Below are 21,061 nucleotides of genomic sequence, written 5' to 3' on the forward strand. Positions count from 1 at the left end.
GGTTGTTTTGATTGGCTGCCGATCTCCAAACGCCGAAGGTGAAAAAGGTAGCATCATGGCGTCTGGATTCCGTATTGTTTTGTCGGCTGTGGAAGCTCTTACGATCGACGACCAAAGTGTGAAAAACAAGTGGAAAGCCAACTGGCTGTCAGAAGTGACTGTCATTATCAACAAGAAAGAAAGGCGCCAGCTCATTGGCGACAGTATCGCCAAGATATCCATTCCCGGTCAGGCCGTGTGCACGTGGTTATAAATTACACTTTTGTTTAAAATGCTAAAACATATTATTCTTGTGGTTTTTATAGCTTTTTAAAAAGGCATGATCTAATTTTTTGCTATCAGGAGAGGCCCCAAAATGGCCTTGATAATTCTAACATTCATTTTCCGTAACCCCCTACCGGGGCGTTGCCCCTGGACCCGACCAGGGGCCTATGCGGCACCTGGACCCCGGCTTACTTTCCTACTTTTGGAACATTTGCTGGTCTCATGTCTGGTGTGTTGTGAGCGGGTGTGTGTGTGTGTTTGTGTGTGCGTTAGTGTATATGAGTGTCTGTGTGTGTGAAAGTATATGTTCGTGTGTGTGGATGTGTGTGTGTCGGGGGTGTGTGTTTGAGGTTGTGTGTTTGTGTGTGTGTGTGTGTGTGTGTTCCTGGGTGAATATATGTGCATGTGTGTGTGAGGGTGTGTGTGTGTGTGTGTTGCTTGTTTCACGAGATCGAACTTATGATTGAAAAGGCTGCCGACCCTAAACATTCACAGAGAGAAGAATGCGTGCAGAAAGTGACCCTTGCGGCTTATTGTGATAAGGCATAAGAGAGAAAGAACTCTCTCTCTCTCTCTCTCTCTCTGTCTCTCTGTCTGTCTCTGTCTCTGTCTGTATCTGTGTCTCTGTCTCTGTCTCTCCGTTGTCTCTGTCTCTCTCTCTCTCTCTCTCTCTCTCTCTCTCTCTCTCTCTCTCTCTCTCTCTCTCTTTCCTTTCCCCACCACCTTCCTATTTCCGTGTTATGAATTGTGTGGGTGTATTATTTTGCTTGTGTGTGTTTTGGTAGTAAAATACGCTACTGCATGTGTCATTTTGTATTTGCTGCAAGATCGCGTTTTCTGCTTTTTTCACGAGATCGGACCGAGTCAAGTTTGAAAAGGCTGACGTCCACAAAAAGTCAGAGCGAGAAGAATGTGTGCAGATAGTGACACTTGCGGGTTATTGTGATGATGCATAAAGAGGAACAGAGCTCTCTCTCTCTCTCTCTCTCTCTCTCTCTCTCTCTCTCTGCCCTCCCCCACCTTCATATCTGCGTGCAATGAAGTGTGTGGGTGTATTTGCGTGTGCGTATGGCAATGGCTGTGTGTGTGTGTGTGTGTGTGTGTGTGTGTGTGTGTGTGTGTGTGTGTGTGTGCGTGCTTGTTTGTGTTTATGTGTGCATCACTGTTGGTTTATGTTAATGTATATGTTTATGTTTATGCGCGCGTGTGTATGTGTGTATGTAAACATATATGTGTGTGTGTGTGTTTGTGTGTGTGTGTGTGTCTGTGTGTCTGTGCGTGTGTGTGTGTGTGTCTGTGTATGTGTGTGTGTGTGTGTGTCTGTGCGTGTGTGTGTGTGTGTGCGTCTGTGCGTGTGTGTGTGCGTGTGTGTGTGTGCGTGTGTGTGTGTGTGTATACGCGCGCGTGTGTGCGGAAGGGCGAGAGAGAGACAGATAGAGAGATCGAGAAAGAGAAAGAAAGGGAGGAAGAGACAGACAGACGAACAGAGAGAGAAAGAGAGAGAGAGACAGAGAGAAAGAGAGACAGATAGAGAGATCGAGAAAGAGAAAGAAAAGGAGGGAGAGACAGACAGACGAACAGAGAGAGAAAGAGAGAGAGAGAGAGAGAGAGAGAGAGAGAGAGAGAGAGAGAGAGCCCGCGCACACGGGCTTTTTACTCCTAAACATTCACCTTTATTGAATGAAATGAAGACCACAACGCTTTTCCACGGACTCGACAAGAAATCTAACTGTCAAATCTGACCACCAAAAAAAAGAAAAGGAAAGGCCCTGCTTCTCCACGTGGGGTACGAAACTCAAACACACACACACACAGATATCCTGAGGGCCACTGCATACCGTCACCCCTAAAATGTACTCATGAACTGAGCTGTAAGCGATTGGACTCGTCTACTTTGGTCAGTGCGGGTAGGGAGGGCTGTTCCAAGTACAAAGCGACTGTTCGCATGATCGCCCCCAATATGCATGCATTGACTCGGCTGTCAGCGAAGAGATGGGTCCATTTACTTGAAAATAGGTAGAGAGGGTAGAATTGAGTTCGCCGCGAACAGTTCCTACGACATGAAAACTTTTTGTCTCTGCGCGAACAGACCGTTTGCTCTATGCAACGCACCTCAGTTTGTCCTTGTTGGCATGGGTTCGAACCCCACATTTGGTGAGGGATTTATTTCCCAGAGTCAACTCTACTCGGAGTCCGAACACACCCGTGTGTACGCATACATGTGCAAGACGAAGATTTCAAGTTCTCACAGTGAAAGTATCTTTGCATTGAAACGAAATATACATGCATACTATGAGAAAAAAATATTGGGTAGCTCCGTACTGTATAGCAGTTTGTTTTCCTGAGTGAGAAAGCGGCCTGAATAGACGATGTTCGGAAATAACTCTGAGCAAATTTTTGATTAGTGCTTTTGTGAACAAGAAACAATTGACAAGTGGCTCTATCTCATCTCCCCCCTTTCCCCGTCGCCATATAACCTTCGTGGTTGAAAACGACGTTAAACACCAAATAAAGAAAGAAAGACCTGTAGTAATTTCCGTATAAAGGCATAAGATCCTGAAAGTTTCAGAGCAATCCACCCGGTCATTGCTGAAATACAGCGCATTTTCGTATACCCATCAAATTTGATGCAAAAACCTTGCATTTTTGACCACTCATGCAACGACACATGCATCAGTAGGAATGGCATAACACAAGATAGCTAAACAGAACGACCTGTTTTGGGTAGATAATTAATTTGGCTTTCTCCTTGCATTAAGAATGGTACCAGTCGTGCCACTTTTGAATTTTCGTCGATTTATTTAATTTGCACCATACGTTTTTGTCAGGTCGATTTTGGGGGTACCCTTAGTTGAGCGGCGGTCAATTAAGTGACTCCTGTTAAAAAAATCTTTGATCCGAAAAATGTGCCAGATAGCCAAGCTGAGTACCGTAAATGGCATAGAAAGTGTGAATGAAATGGGACGGAAATGAGGGCTTAAGTTAGGGTACGAGTTCTTTCAGTAATTTATTTGCACAGTTTATACCTTGTATAATGAGCCAATAATACGTGTACAGTACATAACATTCCAAAAAGATAGCTCCAGATACTTTCTTTTTTTGTACACATTTAACTGCCACAAATGCCGAGAAAACGCATGTTTCCCCTTCCACTCGAATGAACTTTTGTACTGTTTCTCAGTGGCTTTGACGGGGTGGTCCCAAAAAAGCGCCCTATTTTCTTTTTGATCTCATTTCTGACTGCGAAGAGAGATTTTGAAAATTTCTTCACCAAACAATAGCACAATGATGGCAAATTATGTCTTGCAAATTTGGTAGAAATTGTGTAATTGTTTGGTGAAGAAATTTTGAAAATCTCTCTTTGCAGTCAAAAATGAGACCCAAAAGAAAATAGGGCGCTTTTTTTGGACCACCCTGTATGTGGCAGCTGAATATTTAGGCGTGCTATTCGCATTGATCAGTGCTATGTCTTTGCCTGTATCATTTCTACGTGTGAACAATTCAAGTTTAATGTCCAGTGTACTTTGTGTTGCTGTATTGTTTGTAAAGCACAACGAGGCTTTTATTTTTGCTGGCGAATACAGCGCCCACTCCCCCCCGCCCCTCCCTTACACCTTTCTTCAAGACCACCCGATATGACTTCCTCCACCCCCCGCGGGTTAGGGGGAAGAATTTACCCGATGCTCCCCAACATGTCGTAAGAGGCGACTAACGGATTCTGTTTCTCTTTTTACCCTTGTTAAGTGTTTCTTGTATAGAATAATTTTTGTAAAGATTTTAGTCAAGCAGTATGTAAGAAATGTTAAGTCCTTTGTACTGGAAACTTGCATTCTCCCAGTAAGATAATACATTGTACTACGTTGCAAGCCCCTGGAGCTAATTTTTGATTAGTGCTTTTGTGAACAAGAAACAATTGACAAGTGGCTCTATCCCATCTCCCCCCTTTCCCCGTCACGATATAACCTTCGTGGTTGAAAACGATGTTAAACACCAAATAAAGAAAGATGACTTCCTCCCTTCAAAGACCCTGTATCCTCAGAAATTGTTGATAACCTCTCAGTGTAAATTTACCCCCATTTTGAGAACCACACCCCCCCCCCCTCTCCCCCCATTCTTTAAGACCCATTTTTTCAGATTTTTGTATTAACGAACGTCTTCTGTGGGGGGGGGGGGGGGGGGGATGTTCCACTGTGTTTACGAAGGGTTCTTGTCTTTGTCATTAACATTGTCTTTGAGCATTTTCATTAAAACTGGCGTAGGTTGTGCAGTATTTAAAAAAAAAAGGGGGGGGGTCCAGTTGGTTTACGAACGGTTCTTGTCATTGTCATTAACATTGTCATTAACATTGTCATTAACATTGTCATTAACATTGTCTTTGAGCATTGTTGTTAAAAGGGGGGTTCCACAGTACATAGGAACGATTTCTTGTTATTATCATTCTTACTTTCTTTATTTTAACATTTTGTGTGTGTGACAAAATATGTATGTTGTTTTTGTGGTCGCTCTGCTTCAAAAGAAGGAGAGGAAAGAGAGCTCAATAAATAAAAATCTTGATGCCCACGGGTACACGAAAAAGGCGAGTTTTGTGCGAGTTGAACATTGGTGTGTGGAGTGCTTGTGTGTTCATGTCATGACATTTTCGTTCTGCACGTGCAAACCCATAGACAACAAACCCATAGACAACACGCAGCAAAGAGGTCAATGGAACAGTCCATGTGCAAACACCCCCTACATTGGTCGAGTCCATTATGAAAAAAATGGGGATGAGGGGTAAGAATTAAACAAAATTAAAAAATGTTAAAAAAAACAGTGTTGAATAAAATCCCACCTGCTGCAACTGACATTAAAAAAAAAAATTTAAAATTAAAAAAAAAAAAAAGACCAGCGAAATCGATTGTCGCCGTCTAGAAATAAGCACCAAAAAAACAACAACAAAAAATTTTTTTTTTAAATTTATAAAAAAAAAAAATCAGCGAAATCCGATTGTCACTATCTAGAATTTTTTTTAAATTTTTTTTTTAAATGTAAGGTGTTGAAGCAAAACTGCCTTTTCAACTGACATTTAAAAAATCTTTAAAAAAATGTTAAAAAACCCAGCAAAAACCGATTTTCCCTCTCTAGAAACACAAATAAAAAAATTATTAAAAAAATTATTAAAAAAACAGGGACATACCAACCACATATATAAGGGGTGATGGGTTAGTCCATTCTATCCACCAGCAGGTGTTTCAGGTTAGTACATTTTTAACATTTAAGGGGGGACAGGTAAGAACATTTTGAGTACATTCTTGGTACATTATGACTACACTAAAAGTACTTATGGTTGGAGTCAGTTCAGGGTACTGGACCATTCCAGTTCAGAGAGGGGAGGGGGGGGGGCAGGTTGGCCACACCTACGGTGTGTTGATCTCTCTGTTGCTGACTGATTTTTTGTTTAGTTTGTTTGCATGACGTGTTAATTAGAACACACACACACACACACACACACACACACACACACTCACACACACACACACACACACTCACACACACACACACACACTCACACACACACACACACTCACACACACACACACTCACACACACACTCACACACACACACACACTCACACACACACACACTCACACACACACACACACACTCACACACACTCACACACACACACACACACACACTCACACACACACACACACACACACTCACACACACACACACACACACTCACACACACACACTCACACACACACACACACACACACACACACTCACACACACACACACACACACACTCACACACACACACACACACACACACTCACACACACACACACACACACACACACACACACACACACACACACATTCATACTCACACAAACAAAAAAATGTTGATTTCAACTTTATTTAGTCCGAGGCCTTCACAAGCTCATGAAAACCACTTGTTTAACATTATCACCAATGAATTGAGAATTCAGAAGTAACTTGCTTTCGTTATTAGCTTTACTGGATGAGTAATTACAAACAAATTGTATTAATTAGTGTATGGAACCTCTACAACAGGTCTAACACAACACCTACTGTTACATTAATTAACACACACCTGTACACTTGCTGATTATAACACTAACTTCATTATATACACATATATACACGCTACACGCTATTAGCTATACAGTCCAACCCCTTTCCAGACCTCCAAAAAGGCTGATCAGAAAAATGGGTCTTAAAAAGGAGGGAGTCTTAAATGGAGGTACATTTACACAGGTTGGGAGCAGTAAATCTGAGAAATCAAAGTATCTAAAGGGGGATGGGGGTGGGTTCGTGGCAAAATCATGGTCTTTATCATGGTCTTATTCCACTGTATGCCGTAATGCCATCAAACCAAATAAGACAAAAATTTACTAAAGAAATAAACAAAATTTACAGAGAACTAAAATATACAAACGCACTTAATTTATATATACGATGAAAAGCAACAGCGCCCAACAGAGAATGCTTAAGAAACTTATAGTCATGCATGGTTAAAGGTTGCCTCAAGGTCAGATTCTCCGCCTAATTCATTCATGATAACAGCAAAAATGTTCACAATCACAAACAAAGTGAAAATGTATGTAACTGAAAGCTACATGAGATTCTTCTGAGAGAAAAGAAGACAAATACAAAAATGCCCCCTGTTTTTCAAAATTAATAATAACAATACATAATATTTTTAGAGCGCGTGTATCTAGGATTAATCCCTGCTCAAAGCGCTGGAAAAAAATTATGAATTAAATTTTGAACAAATAATTTTATTATAAGATTTTCATTGCTGAACTGAAAACTCACGTCATTATGCTTTTCGGTGATTCATTATCTGAACATTAGACAGTGTGACAAAGAAAAAGCTGAAGCCCACAGAAATGTGATACTTTTAACTGTAACAAGAATTGAGAAAACGGAGACAAATGCTAAAGAAATTTGGAATCATAAAATAAAGTAATCCATAAAAATAAAAATGAAACAGTGTTTGAAGACAGTTGTGAACTTAGTCATAAAACAAATAAACAAACCCCAGCAAATAAGTAAATCTGCAAGTAAGTTTGGAAATAAATAATTTAAAAAATCAGAAATAAATAAATAGGCCCATAATTTACAGTTGAATAATCATGTAAATAAAGAAACATTTATTAATTATGTCAATAAATTAATAACTATTTCTACCTTCAGGAATTTCAACAAGTATATCCAATAAAACGTAGAGACACAAAATAATTACAGTTCAACACTTCAGGCCTGGGAAGGAGTAAAAGTGGTTTGGGCGTACTGACGGGAAAATTTGCGTTTTAAGCATTTTTAAGGGCACACGGAGGCTCTTTTCTTACACAATTTAGAAAAGGACTTCGTCGTATTTTCGACGAAAGGTGTATCATTTCCAGGCCTGACACTTGTAACTCATAGTACTCATTTCACATATTCTCACAGACCTGTTTTCCTCAGCTGGTTAAAAAACATACTGTGATCTTCAAACAAAAAACAAAATCCAAGCAGTAAGTTGCATCAGACTTCACATAGGAGGAACGGTATTTATATACACATGAACTTTACACATAAATTATTTCGGTTTTTACAGTCAAAAACCAGAGCAAGGAAAGAACAAAGTACAGCTGTACAAATCGCAATTGTAAAACAAATATAGTGAAACCCGTCTTTTTTAAAACCGGAAAAAAACAAGGTCTTGAAAAGGTGTGGGGTGGGGGTGGGGGGGAGGGGGGGGGGGGGGGCGAGTCTTAAAAGGGGTTCCACTGTAGCAACAGGTGAGACTGGATAATAGCACCGTAAAACCTTGCAACGTAAAATATTCTCCTGAGTAAGAGTTATAGCGGTCAGCTGGGAACACTGGTTTTAGACCTCCTACTAAAACCACAGGAAAACAGGATTTAAATTGTTTTTTTAAAAGCTGAAGAAAAGAAAATGCTCAAAGTGATAACGACAAAACCAGAAAACTGTACATAAAGAAAACTGTACATAAAGAAAACTGGAATTTTGCGCTTGCAACTATGTTCATCTTCCTAGCCCCTTCACCTCCCAACTCACAATGTTTGCGCCTTGAGTGGGAGAAAAGTTACCAACAAACACCAGAAATGAAACAGTATAACTACAAGCCTTGGGGAATATTCTACAAGTGAAGATCTGGTACAAATCTTCAGCCAAAGTTATCGGAGAAAAAAGTTTAAAAAAGAAAACTTACAGCTTCAGAGGGAAAAATAGCTATGAAAAGAAAACTTAGCTAAGGACAAATTCTTCAGCCAAAGTTATATGAGAAAAAAAATTCAAGCAAAAGAAGTACATGTACAACCAAAGTTATCAGAGGAAAAAAAGCTAAAAAATAAAAATAAAGAAAACTTCCGGCAAACGTTACATGACTATGAAGGCAATCATTTTTCCACATTGACTAACATCGGACATAAACATGATGTGAGGTGACAGGCAGGTAAATGCTTTCTGGTGGTCAAGGTAACGGGAACAAGTCCATTAAGAAAGACAGGCGGTGTGCCACACAACAGATAGGGCCTGATGATTCAAACAACAACATGCAGCTACATCCCACACAGGTTAATGAGATACAACACCGAATAGCTAAACCAAGACTTCTGTTCTTGCCCCTCTCTTCCAAAGTGAAATTATCCGACATCAAACGAGAAAACGTGACAATACAAATAATGGCGTCACACAAAAATTCTGTCACTTCTGCTGCGTGCATGTCTCCCAAGGAACTGACAAAGAATTTTGAGAAGAAATTTTGTCTCAGTGACTTCGTCATATCAGCAGCAGAAAATTACTTGCAAGGTCACTGCAAGGCTGTGCGTGTATCGGTATCGTAGGTCATTAACATAATGGAACCACCCTCTTAAGACCATTCATTCCTCCCCATTTTGTGACCACCCCCTTGTAATACCCTAGTTTTCCAGATTTTCTGCTGGTAATGTCTGTAAGTTGACCTCCATTTGAATTAAGACTGACACTCTCTTTTAGACCAGATTTTCTGCTGATAATGTCTGTAAGTTGACCTCCATTTGAATTAAGACTCCCTCTCTTTAAAGACCAGATTTTCTTTGATTCTTGGAGGTCCTTAAAAAGAGGGGGGATGGGGGTGAGGGATGGGGGTGAGGGATGGGGGTGAGGGATGGGGGTGAGGGATGGGGGTGAGGGATGGGGGTGAGGGTTGGGGGTGAGGGATGGGGGTGAGGGATGGGGGTGAGGGATGGGGGTGAGGGATGGTCAGCTTCTCTCCCACCTCGAAACCAACAACCTCTGCAACCCTCTTCAGTCAGCGTATAGGGCTGGCCACAGCACCGAGACTGTTTTGCTTCGTGTTGTGAATGACATTCTTTCTGCTCTGGATAATGATGACCTATCAGTTCTGCTTCTCTTGGATAACTCAGCTGCGTTCGATACGATCGATCACTCTGTTCTGCTCTCTCGTCTCGAATCTGTTTTTGGCATTCACTCTACCGCTCTTCACTGGTTTAGTTCATATCTACAGGGCCGTAGTCAGTATGTGTCTGTCAATAATCTCTCATCTCCTCCATCTCCTCTCTGTTTCGGCGTTCCCCAGGGATCAGTTCTAGGCCCAGTTTTATTTGTACTATACACCACTCCTCTCTCTGCCGTCATCAAGCAACACGCAGTCAATCACTACCTCTTTGCAGACGACACACAACTCCAACAAGCATGCAAGCCTACAGAAATCCAAGCGGTGACGCACACTCTCCAAAACTGCACTTCAGATATTAAATCATGGATGACAAACAATATGCTCAAGTTAAATGATGACAAGACTGAATTTCTTCTTTTCTCTGGAGCTTCCTGTTCGACCACTTCCCTTCCAGCCTCCATCACAGTAGGTTCTAGTGACATTTCTCTCTCTGATAGTGCTAGGAATCTTGGGTTCATCATGGACTCCCACCTCTCAATGAAACAACACATCAAAAAAGTCTGTCAGACATGTTACTTTGAGATCAGAAGAATAGGTTCCATAAGAAAATTTCTCACTGTTGATGCCACTAAAACTCTCGTTACATCCTGCATTCTGTCCAGATTAGATTACTGCAACTCCCTTCTCATAGGCTGCCCTGACTCCACTCTCCAACCCTTGCAAAAAGTACAACACTCTGCTGCACGTCTCATTTTCAGAGCACAGCATCGACAACCCTGCACTCCTCTCATGAAAGAACTTCACTGGCTTCCTGTATCTGAACGTATTAGGTATAAAGCTGCCTGCTTCTGCTACAATATCATCTCTGAATCGGCACCTGCCTATCTTTCTGAACTGGTCTCTCTCTACACTCCCTCTCGCACCCTTCGTTCTTCTGATGATGCTCGACTTCTCTGTCAAGGTCGCTTTAAACGCAAGGCTCATGGCTTCCGCACGTTTTCGTATTATGGACCTCAGTTATGGAATTCACTCCCCTTTCAATTACGTCACTCTCCATCCATTTCATCTTTTAAGTCCAATTTGAAAACTCACTTGTTCCAACAACACTACGGATAGTTCCTTAGTATAGAGTCTGGGGATGTGAGATGTGCATGATGTGTTGTTTGAATCTGACAGTGATTGTATGATTTTTGTATACATGTATTGTTGTCCCGCGCTTTGAACTTTTGATAAGGCGCTTTATAAATGCCCGTTATTATTATTATTATTATTATATGGGGGTGAGGGATGGGGGTCAGGGTTGGGGGTGAGGGATGGGGGTGAGGGATGGGGGTGAGGGATGGGGGTGGGGGATACCACTGTATCAGATCTTGGCAGCTACATGAAGTGTGAACTTTCTCACAGCAACGGTAATTCATCAGTCACCACTTTTTCCAGTCAATCAAATGAAGCTCAGGATGCGTTCATCATTTTAGGACATTACGGGATCTGATCTTTTCCAGTCCCGTAGATCCGAATTACGTGACAACAGTTCCTTGTTTTGACTTTGCTCATATGACCATTCTGACATTCAAGTCTTTGTGGTGGAGTGACTTCCTTACAAGACTAAGTTACAAAGCTATCCCAGTAACATCTGGAAACTCTTATTTCTCTCACGAATTCAAAGCAGCAGTTTCACAGAGATGCAAGTTGCAATTGTGATGGAGTCTCCTCGTCGGTTGCAACCGTGGACTTCCGCTATATCGCGGTCTTTGGGGTCCAAGTTCCAATTTTCCACCGACAGTCAAATGTCACATCGAAGCACCATTTTCTCAGCACAGTCAGTAAGAAGGGAAATCACAGCGACGTTCTCCCATCACAATGCCGTCTCTTCTGGCTGTTGTTGACCGCTGCGTGACGGTACATCTAGCGCTAACGACGAATCGTCCTCATCCTCCGAGATCCGGTCCATCTCATGGGAAGGGAGGCCGCTCTCGTAGCGCGACACCTGCTGAGTGCACTCCTCTTTGATTCGGGTGAGAAGACGCCGGACCTCTCGGTTGTTGGGAGCCAATCGTAACGCTTCCATCAGGTCGGCCTGTGCTGAGCTGTACTGCTGGTCATCTCGCTTGGCTCGTGCGCGGGCGTAGTACGCCTCGAAGCATTTGGGTTTGATCTCTAGCGCCCTCGTGGCCAGGTCTATGGCAGCCGGGTAGTCCTGCAAGCAAGATGGTTATGTCCTTTTAGTACACTATGCGAGGCCAAGAAAAATAAATAGTGATGGTTAAGATAACCTGTCCCCCCAAAAAAGGGTAGGAAGGTAGGTAACTCCTTTAAAAAAAGTGTAAACTATTAAGAAGAAAATTCAGGGTCTTCAGGAAAAATAAGTTACGGTCGGGTTAATTTTCATAACCAAACACTTTTTTTTTAGGCCTAAATAACCAAGTACTCTACAAGTGTTTTTGCAATCAATTTGCAGCTGGGGACCTTCAAACTTGCATACAGCTAAGGTACAGGTGTACCTGAGATGTGAGGCCCCTCCTTTGATAGGGACACCTTCTGTTGTCCTTTCATTTATCTTGACCAACCCATACCTGTCATAAGAGGCCACCTGCAATGTAGAGACACTTCAGTGTGGTCTACAGGCTGTCTTCTTATTGCAGGTAGCTTATCGCTGTACAGTGGTACCTGCCATGAAAGGACGGCCTTGGGATCATTTAAAAGTATCCCTATATTGCAGGTGGCCTGTCATGACAGGTATATTTTGGTCAAGATAATAGACAAAGGGACCCGAGTAGATGTCCTTTCATGGGAGGTGTCCACTCATCAGAGGGGCCTTACATCGCAGGTAGAACTGTACTTTGAACTACAAAAATACTTGAGAATTATACCCTTTCATGGACTGCAGAACTTGAACTTGGGTCAAAAAAACTATTTATTCAATATAAATACATGTAACTGCATATTTGCATTGAAACACTTACATTCTGTTTGCGTTTGCAGCGAGAGAGGTTGAGGAGGAAGTTGAGTCTGAGGTCCTGGAACGTTCGCCCCTCTTCGCCCAGCCCCTCCCGCGGGAACTTCTTGAGGGCGTACTGGTAGCGCTGGGCTGCCTCCTTGATCCGGTTCTTCTGCAAAACACAAAGCAGCACACGCGTCACTTCACTTCAGCCAATAAACCGTCTATGATACAGCAATAGACTTTTTCTGGAAATAACTAATTCAGAATGTTAAAGCGATGAGGCAGAGTAAGATCTCCCATGATATCGAGCCAAGCTTTCCTTCTAGTTCTTCTTCATCTGTGTTCATGTGCTGAAACTCCCATGTACACTCCTATTTTTGTCACAAGTGAGTTTTACGTGTATGACCGATTTTACCCCGCAGCCATATGTCCATTTTGGAGGATGCACGCCAAGTGTTTTCGTGTTTCTATAACACATCACACTCTGACATGGATTATGGGATCTTTTTTGTAAGTACTTGGTCTTAAAATCTCCAATATTAACCGACCAGGCGCTGTTGGGATTTGATCACTAAACCTTCCGCATGGGTGTGAAGGACACTGTAACAGGCAAAGTTTGACAGTGATATCCTCCACGCTTTTAGAGCGCTAACCAGAGATATAGCGTGACATAGCAAAGTGTGTTGCACGCCCTGTGAGTTCAGCTCACTGACCGGGGATAGTTGGCGTTGTAAATCGCAACAAGGGTTACACTTTACCACTGTCCTTGGACATTGAGGGGTTGTCCAAATAATCGGCCGGGAGGAAGGAAGCCCGGATAGATGCGACAGGAAAGCACTTAACAGGTACCGTATTTGACGGATTACAAGACGTACCGTTTTATTAGCCGCACCCCCGACTTTTAACAAAAAATTGTGACGAGCCACATATAGGCCGCGTCACTATATTAGCCGCCGTCGAAAAAAATATAATCAGATCGTGTCAATCAATCAAAACAACCATGCAAACGAAAGTACGGTATTCGGCGAAATCGGCTCCAAGAATAAACAAGTGAAACAAAGAAGAAAAGTGAAAAAGTTTGAAGAAAAATATCACACACACAATTTGTAACCAACACACTCACATCTAGTCCCGCCCGGAATAAGCTTTTTTGGGATGATTTATGACTTTTGCGCACATTTCGAGCAGACGAACACACAACATGGCGGCTCTCGCTCCTCCAACTATCGCGAGACACAAAAAAACGAAATCTCGCGCATGCGAGATCCTGATACATCGGTGTTTCTCTGTACGCTATCTTGTCACGACGACTTGTTGACAAACGAAGATTCGCGAAAGAAAGAAAAAGCGCCGAGTCTTGAGTAGAGAGCTCATAAAGTACCGGTAATCGCTAATCGAGCGAAATGAAAATCCGCGGCGACTTCCATTAGGTGAATGCTATTCAAGTTTAGGTAACGTTTTAGCCGCATCTTTTCATAAGCCGCAATGCGATTTTTTTTGGAAAAAAAAGTTGCGGCTTGTAGTCCGTCAAATACGGTAAATGGAATAAGCATTCGAATATCGCTAGAGTGTTTATCGCATAAGTTGAATCGACTAACACTGTAAACTGTAAACATAGCAGACAGATATCTAAGACAAGATGTCCGCTATTTATGATTGTGCAGTGCGTCGTATAACCGGTCTGAGAGGGAGATAGCGGCCAGATGACAAGTGTGAAGGATCTGAGAAGCCGCCGAAGTATCATAACTCTAGACCAGCATAGCTGAAATTCGACGGGATTTCGCGAAGTTATTGCAAGGTTATGGTTGTCCGTATAGTTGGACCATAGAGGTCACAGGGCGAAAGGAACTGAGTAGACCGAGGTCACTAGTGGAAGGAATTAGTATTCAGATACATTTCCTAGTGAACGGCCATAGACGCTGTGTAATTCTGTGTATGAACAGAGTTAAAATATGTCTATAAGATCTTAAGTGCATAAGATAATTATAATGAGTGTTTAGTAGGCAGAGCAGACGGTGATTTGAGTCTGCCGGAATATGAACGGTAACGGTTTTTCTGACTACACACGAGCCGTGATTCGATACCAGTAAAGTAGATATCGTGTGCCTGTGAGTTCACGGACTGTTTGGGTATTTTTCTAGATAAGTGAAGGGTGCAGGGTTTTGTTAGTGAAATTGAGCGCGAGATTGTAATCTCGAGTTGTTTTTGCATCCAAACCTGTGAGTACCCATTGAATACCTTACATTTATGTTCATGATTGTGTGTATTTGTGTGTATGTTTATTGTAACTGTATAATACAGTGGAGGGTACTAGGCCATTGCTCCTGTTTGTAAACAAAGAAAGAAAGCCTCACCTTGTACAAGATGTTTCCATCCTCCATCAGCTTGTTGAGCAGTAGCAGCAGGACGTCAGTCTTGCCAGACGCCATTGCCCACGTCTCGGGACCTGTAAACAACACACAAACAATTCAACATACTTTACACTCTTCACTCACTCACACTGCTTTCAAACTTTTAAACAAGATCACAAGAAGCTGTAGATTGCCAGCGATGATTGCGGCAACGTCACAGCTATATTCCACACGCTATTAAGATTATTATATTTAAGATTGATTTAAGGCGCTTATGTTGTGTATTGTTGCTGTTATTAAGATGATTATATTTAAGATTGTAAGGCGCTTAGAACTATTTTAGGATTTGCGCCCTATAAATACTCTTATTATTATTATTATTATTATTATTATTAGATTCTTGAGTTTGAATATTTAAAGTCTTTCTGTTTTAGATTTCCAATAAGCACACAATCATTATTCCCAGGACTGAACATCTATTCTAACACACCGACTTCTTCTTCTGCGTTCATGGGCTGAAACTTCCATGAACACTCGTGTTTTTTGCACAAGTGGGTTTTAACGCGTATAACCGTTTTTATATATATACAGGCAGCCATTAGCCAATTTCAGGGAATACATTCTTGGTATTTCTATGTTTCTATTACCCACCGAACTCTGACATGGATTATAGAATCTTTTCTGTGCATACTTGGTCTTGTGCTTGCGTGAAGACACGAAGGGAGATTAGGCACAAGAAGGTCTGCACATAATTATTAAGATGACCTGGAAGATCGGACACATATCTACCATAAACCCACCAGGCGCTGCCGGGATTTAAACTCTCAACCTTTGGGTTAGGAGGCCAGTATCTTATCCACTCGGCCATTGCGCCCGTCTGTAACACACCAACAACTGTAACACACCAACAACTGTAACACACCAACAACTGTAACACACCAACAACTGTAATCATAAGTGAAAGAGTGTCACAGACAAACGTACCTAGCTTGGCTCCTTTGCGCAGGAAGCAGACGATGACAGCTGTGTTGCGACAGCCGATGGCTCGGTCCAGCGGTCGCATGCCGTGCTGGTCAACGTGCTCTATCTGCGCTCCTCTGTCCATCAGGAACTGAACCTGGTACACACACCACAAAATTCCACAATTAACTCATTCGTCTTTGCAAAAATGGATTAAAAGTGGAGGGGGGCGTGGAGGGGGTAACAGATAACTGATTACGATGTACTATATCAAGAACCACATTTCTTGGGTTGAATGCACACCTGTATGCAATGCAAAGAGTCTTGAAGAAATATTACAGAATGAATCTTGTAACTGACACCTGTACAATTAATTCAGCAAAAGCTAATTCCTACTCTGCTCAGAAAGCAGCCAAGCTGTTTAATGATTTATGGGTTGTGTGCAAGTGGATTAGGATTATCTTATCCCATGTATATCTCTGGACATTGATTTTTAAGTAACCATTTACACCGACAAGTAGGCACATGCTTTCACAATTTAGAGATTCAAAAGCCACAGATCAATTATTTCATAGTTTAAACTTAAATAGATATACATGGAGCATCTTTAATGAATTCCAGTTCCCTGGAGGCCATCCTTAATTCAGCCCAATGTTGACTTAGCGAAGTTTTTTTTCTGAAATTCAGTGCCATGTTAAGCTTCGTTGCAGTGAGCTGTCGACTTCACCTAAGAAATATTAGGCTTCAGGCACAGGCACACACACCAAGACACATGAAGGAAACAGGCAATGTACACACCACTTGAGCGTCTCCATAGAAGGCGGCGAGGTGCAGTGGAGTGCGACCGCTGCGGTCACAGTGATGGATGTCAGCGCCGCGTTGTGTCAGCGACTGCACTAGAGTGATGTGCCCCTTGAGGCACGCCCAGCACAGTGCAGTTAGCCCTTCCTTGTCTGTACGCTCCAGTTGTGCCCCTTTGCTCAGCTGCAGGGGGTAACAGAAATGGAGAAGATTATGAAAGGCAGACAATTCATTGAGTAGTCAAAGCTTAATTGCCCTGGCGACCACCTTTTGGTAACAACCACTCACCCATGACGACCACCCCAAATAGACTACAAGGTCTTGCTTCATAGGAATCTTAAACAAGAAGAGCAAACGCTCGATCGAGTCACTTTCGCAGTTCTGAATATTATATGAGGCATCAGATGGACAGGAAGAAATTGCTATTCACAACACAATGAGTCACGTTCACATAAAATTTGAGCCCGGTCACTTTTATAGTTTCCGAGAAAAGCCCAACGTTAAGTTGTGTGTTGCCGAACAGAAAAGGCTAGTTATCTCCCTTGTTTTTCTGATAACGTTCGTAAAAGGCTACAGATGTAAATACTTTGATGTAAAGAATAATCCTACAAAGTTTCAATCACATCCGATGAACTTTGTCAAAGATATAAAATGTCTAATTTTTCCTTTGACGCTGACCTGTGACCTTGAAAAAGGTCAAAGGTCAACGAAACCATCGTTAAAGTGTAGAGGTCATTGGAGGTCACGACTAAACAAAATATGAGCCCGATCGCTTTGATAGTTTCCGAGAAAAGTCCAACGTTAAGGTGGTGTCTACGGACGGACGGCCGGCCGGCCGGACGGCCGGCCGGACGGCCGGACAGACTAACACTGACCGATTACATAGAGTCACTTTTTCTCAAGTGACTCAAAAATGAGTCCCACTGTCTCTGAAAGCGCACAATATGAACTTTGCATATTACTGTGCATAAGCACTGTCAAAATGCAATTCAACAATTTCTCGCATGCTAAGTCAGGGGGGACACACATAGCAGGTACCCCTGTATCTTATATCGTCTTATATCGTCTGAAATCCATCCTCACCAGCATTTCCAACACTCCAAGATGACCCTCGCTGGCGGCGATCATGAGCGGGGAGCGGCCATACTTGTCCGTCTGCTCGATGTCGGCGCCGGCTAAGAGCAAGGTATCGGCAATCTCCCACTTGCCGGACTTGACGGCACAGAGGAGGGGAGGGAAGGTCTTGCTGTTGGGAGCGCCGATGTCCGCGCCTTCTTCCAGAACGTACTGGACGACCTCTTTGCGGCCGTGAAGACAGGCTGCCGTCATGGCTACAAGACAAGGAGAAAAATTTATCATTCTTTTTAATAGAAATTTAGAGAGATTTGATTTTTACTGTGTGCGGAGGGCTTCATGGTTTGCTTGAATTCCCACTGTCCCCCTCAAAATCAACATGGCTTTACTGACAAAAGCAAGTCCACTGCTGACATTGTTCAAATTTTGTTTGTTTATTTGTTGCTTAACGTCCAGCCGACTACGCAGAGCCATATCAGGACGAGGAAGGGGGGGATGAAGGGGGCCACTTGTCAAGCGATTCCTGTTTACAAATGCACTAACCCATTACTTGTGTCCCAGCAGGCTTTAGTAAAACTAAATTAATACCTACTGGAAGATTACCAGTTTCCAGTATGTTAAAATAGGCTTAACCTATCTACTGCTGGACTTACATCAGAACACTAACAGATTAAACTATACATGAATCGCGAGACAAGCGGAAAGAGAAGAGATTTTTGGAAAAAATACAGGTGAATGAGCAAGAAGGCAGAAAAAAGAAAAGAATTCATGAAGAAAAAGAGAGCATGACAGGAAAGAGGAACCAAAAATCTACCTAACAGCAAACTAGAAAGCTCCTGCGGTTCCAAAAACAGGAGGGGCCTTTAATTTCATAACCGCAGTGCCCCACTGCGGGAATTGTTCAAATTACTCCTCCTCAATGCATACATACCTTCATCCTGGGCAATTCCAATAAAACTAGTTAGAGGAAAGCACTCTGCTAACTATCAAATTGCAACTAGCCATGACCTTACTGTGAGCTCCCAAACAAACTGGAGTTCCTGTTATCTTGCTACTACCTGGTCGTGGCTAGCAGCGATGTCTAGCAACCAGACCTTAAGTGTAGCAATTTAGAATTTTTTGGAATTTTCAGCATAGCAAAAGGTGGTTAAGTGTAGCATTTTCTAAACATTATTCCCACATCCGCATCTATGCGATCTTGCAAAAGAATAGACATTTTGAATAAAGTTTAAATCAGGAACACAAAATGCCAATTTGAGAGTATCTGCAGTGAGAAGCAGAAATGAGTACCAGGACTCACAAAAGAAGAGGGAACTGTTGCCTGATTGTGATTATTTGTTTAAGCGTAGCAGCCTTAAGCTTGGCGTAGCAATTTGTCTTAAAACGTAGCATGCTACTCTTAAAGTGCAGCAGTTGGCAGCTTAATTGAGCAACTCACCTGTTTCCCCCAGCAATGTATCCACAACATCCAGAGCTTCTCCCCTCGTAGCGTGGTGCAGATACTCCACAATCTGAAAATATCAAATACAAAGTTTTCTGTCAGTCGTATTCTAGAGAGAAAAACACACAGCCATGATTGCAAACATCACACACACATGCATGCACACAAAAACACGCACGTACACACACACAGACACACACACAAACCCACACACGAACACACACAAAGACAAGAAGAGCAAACGCTCGATCGAGTCACTTTCGCAGTTCTGAATATTATATGAGGCATCAGATGGACAGGAAGAAATTGCTATTCACAACACAATGAGTCACGTTCACATAAAATTTGAGCCCGGTCACTTTTATAGTTTCCGAGAAAAGCCCAACGTTAAGTTGTGTGTTGCCGAACAGAAAAGGCTAGTTATCTCCCTTGTTTTTCTGATAACGTTCGTAAAAGGCTACAGATGTAAATACTTTGATGTAAAGAATAATCCTACAAAGTTTCAATCACATCCGATGAACTTTGTCAAAGATATAAAATGTCTAATTTTTCCTTTGACGCTGACCTGTGACCTTGAAAAAGGTCAAAGGCAGGGTTCCTGCAGGGCAGAGCTGATACAATTCAAGGAGTTTTCAAGGACATTTCCAGGACCAAATAAATGCTTTTCAAGGACATGATTTTCCCCAAATTAATGCAAAGCACCAAGCTTACCTTCAGTTTTTCAAGTCATTAAGTTTCTGGTGAATTTCTATTAGTCATTCCGTAGTTGTTTCCCTTGCCAACTTCCGGGAAGGGAAGCAACTACGGGTGACTAGTAATAGTTCATCTGCTTTCGTTTTCACTCGATCTTTTATTCTCCCAAAATGTGTACTGTATTTGACGAAAAAAAAGGGGGTTGCATTTTTGTTTTAAATAAGACAAGCTGCTGACGAAATGTATAGACAACAATTTGGAAAAATCAAGTACTTTTCAATGACTATTTAACAAAACTCTATTTTCAAGCACTTTTCAAGGCCTGGAAAAGGTTTTCCAATTTTCAAGGAGTTTTCCAGGGTTCAAGGACTCTGTACGAACCCTGTCAAAGGTCAACGAAACCATCGTTAAAGTGTAGAGGTCATTGGAGGTCACGACTAAACAAAATATGAGCCCGATCGCTTTGATAGTTTCCGAGAAAAGTCCAACGTTAAGGTGGTGTCTACGGACGGCCGGCCGGCCGGCCGGCCGGACAGACTAACACTGACCGATTACATAGAGTCACTTTTTCTCAAGTGACTCAAAAACAAGAAAATGAACAACTCACATGTCTATTCCCAGTGGCAGCAGCAGCGGCCATGCAGTGCAGTGTGGCTTCGTGGCGCGACGGTTCACTGTGGTGTGGACGCCACTCCAGCTGCAGCAGGAAGGCCAGAGAGTCCAGCTGACCCGACATGGCTGCATGCACCGCCGCACACTGGCCCTGCTTGTCTTGTAGCGATGGCTGGGAAACAAAGACACGTTAACATTATTTAAAATTAAATTATTCAAATGTAGCTGTTAACTGAGGGTTATTACTGTTTGTTAAAATGTGAGACTGTGCGGCTCGTTCTTGAAGTCAAGGCTATATCCACTAGGGGAAAAGTTCCAGTTTCTAAAAGGAATCAGTTTTGCAAACTCTTAATTATTGTTCAAACTGCTGCTGTGGGATTTTATACTTTGAAAATGTTACATTCAGAAATGTAATGAGAAAAATACAAAAGATAAAATAAAAAAGTTTGAAAATTGCTTAAATATTGTTGGAATAATAATGAGAAGAAAAGAGAGGGAAAAGCTCGAT

At 42.2% G+C, this 21,061-nt stretch overlaps 1 protein-coding gene across 1 annotated transcript in view; it reads right to left on the reverse strand.

The window, feature by feature from the left end:
* Positions 1 to 7,997: 7,997 nt before the first annotated feature.
* LOC138946564 (protein TANC2-like) overlaps positions 7,998 to 21,061 on the reverse strand; it is a 33,287-nt gene continuing 20,223 nt past the window's right edge. Inside the window, exons 12-19 of the mRNA XM_070318006.1 lie at positions 20,549 to 20,725; positions 19,246 to 19,318; positions 17,817 to 18,064; positions 16,731 to 16,916; positions 15,957 to 16,089; positions 14,976 to 15,067; positions 12,644 to 12,790; positions 7,998 to 11,877 (exon numbers count right to left, since the gene is read on the reverse strand). Coding sequence (XP_070174107.1) covers positions 11,536 to 11,877; positions 12,644 to 12,790; positions 14,976 to 15,067; positions 15,957 to 16,089; positions 16,731 to 16,916; positions 17,817 to 18,064; positions 19,246 to 19,318; positions 20,549 to 20,725 — 1,398 coding nt within the window. The 3' untranslated portion in view covers positions 7,998 to 11,535. The remainder of the gene's footprint in view (positions 11,878 to 12,643; positions 12,791 to 14,975; positions 15,068 to 15,956; positions 16,090 to 16,730; positions 16,917 to 17,816; positions 18,065 to 19,245; positions 19,319 to 20,548; positions 20,726 to 21,061) is intronic.

The sequence above is a fragment of the Littorina saxatilis genome, linkage group LG14 (assembly GCF_037325665.1).
Source record: "Littorina saxatilis isolate snail1 linkage group LG14, US_GU_Lsax_2.0, whole genome shotgun sequence".
Classification (NCBI taxonomy): Eukaryota; Metazoa; Mollusca; class Gastropoda; order Littorinimorpha; family Littorinidae; genus Littorina; species Littorina saxatilis.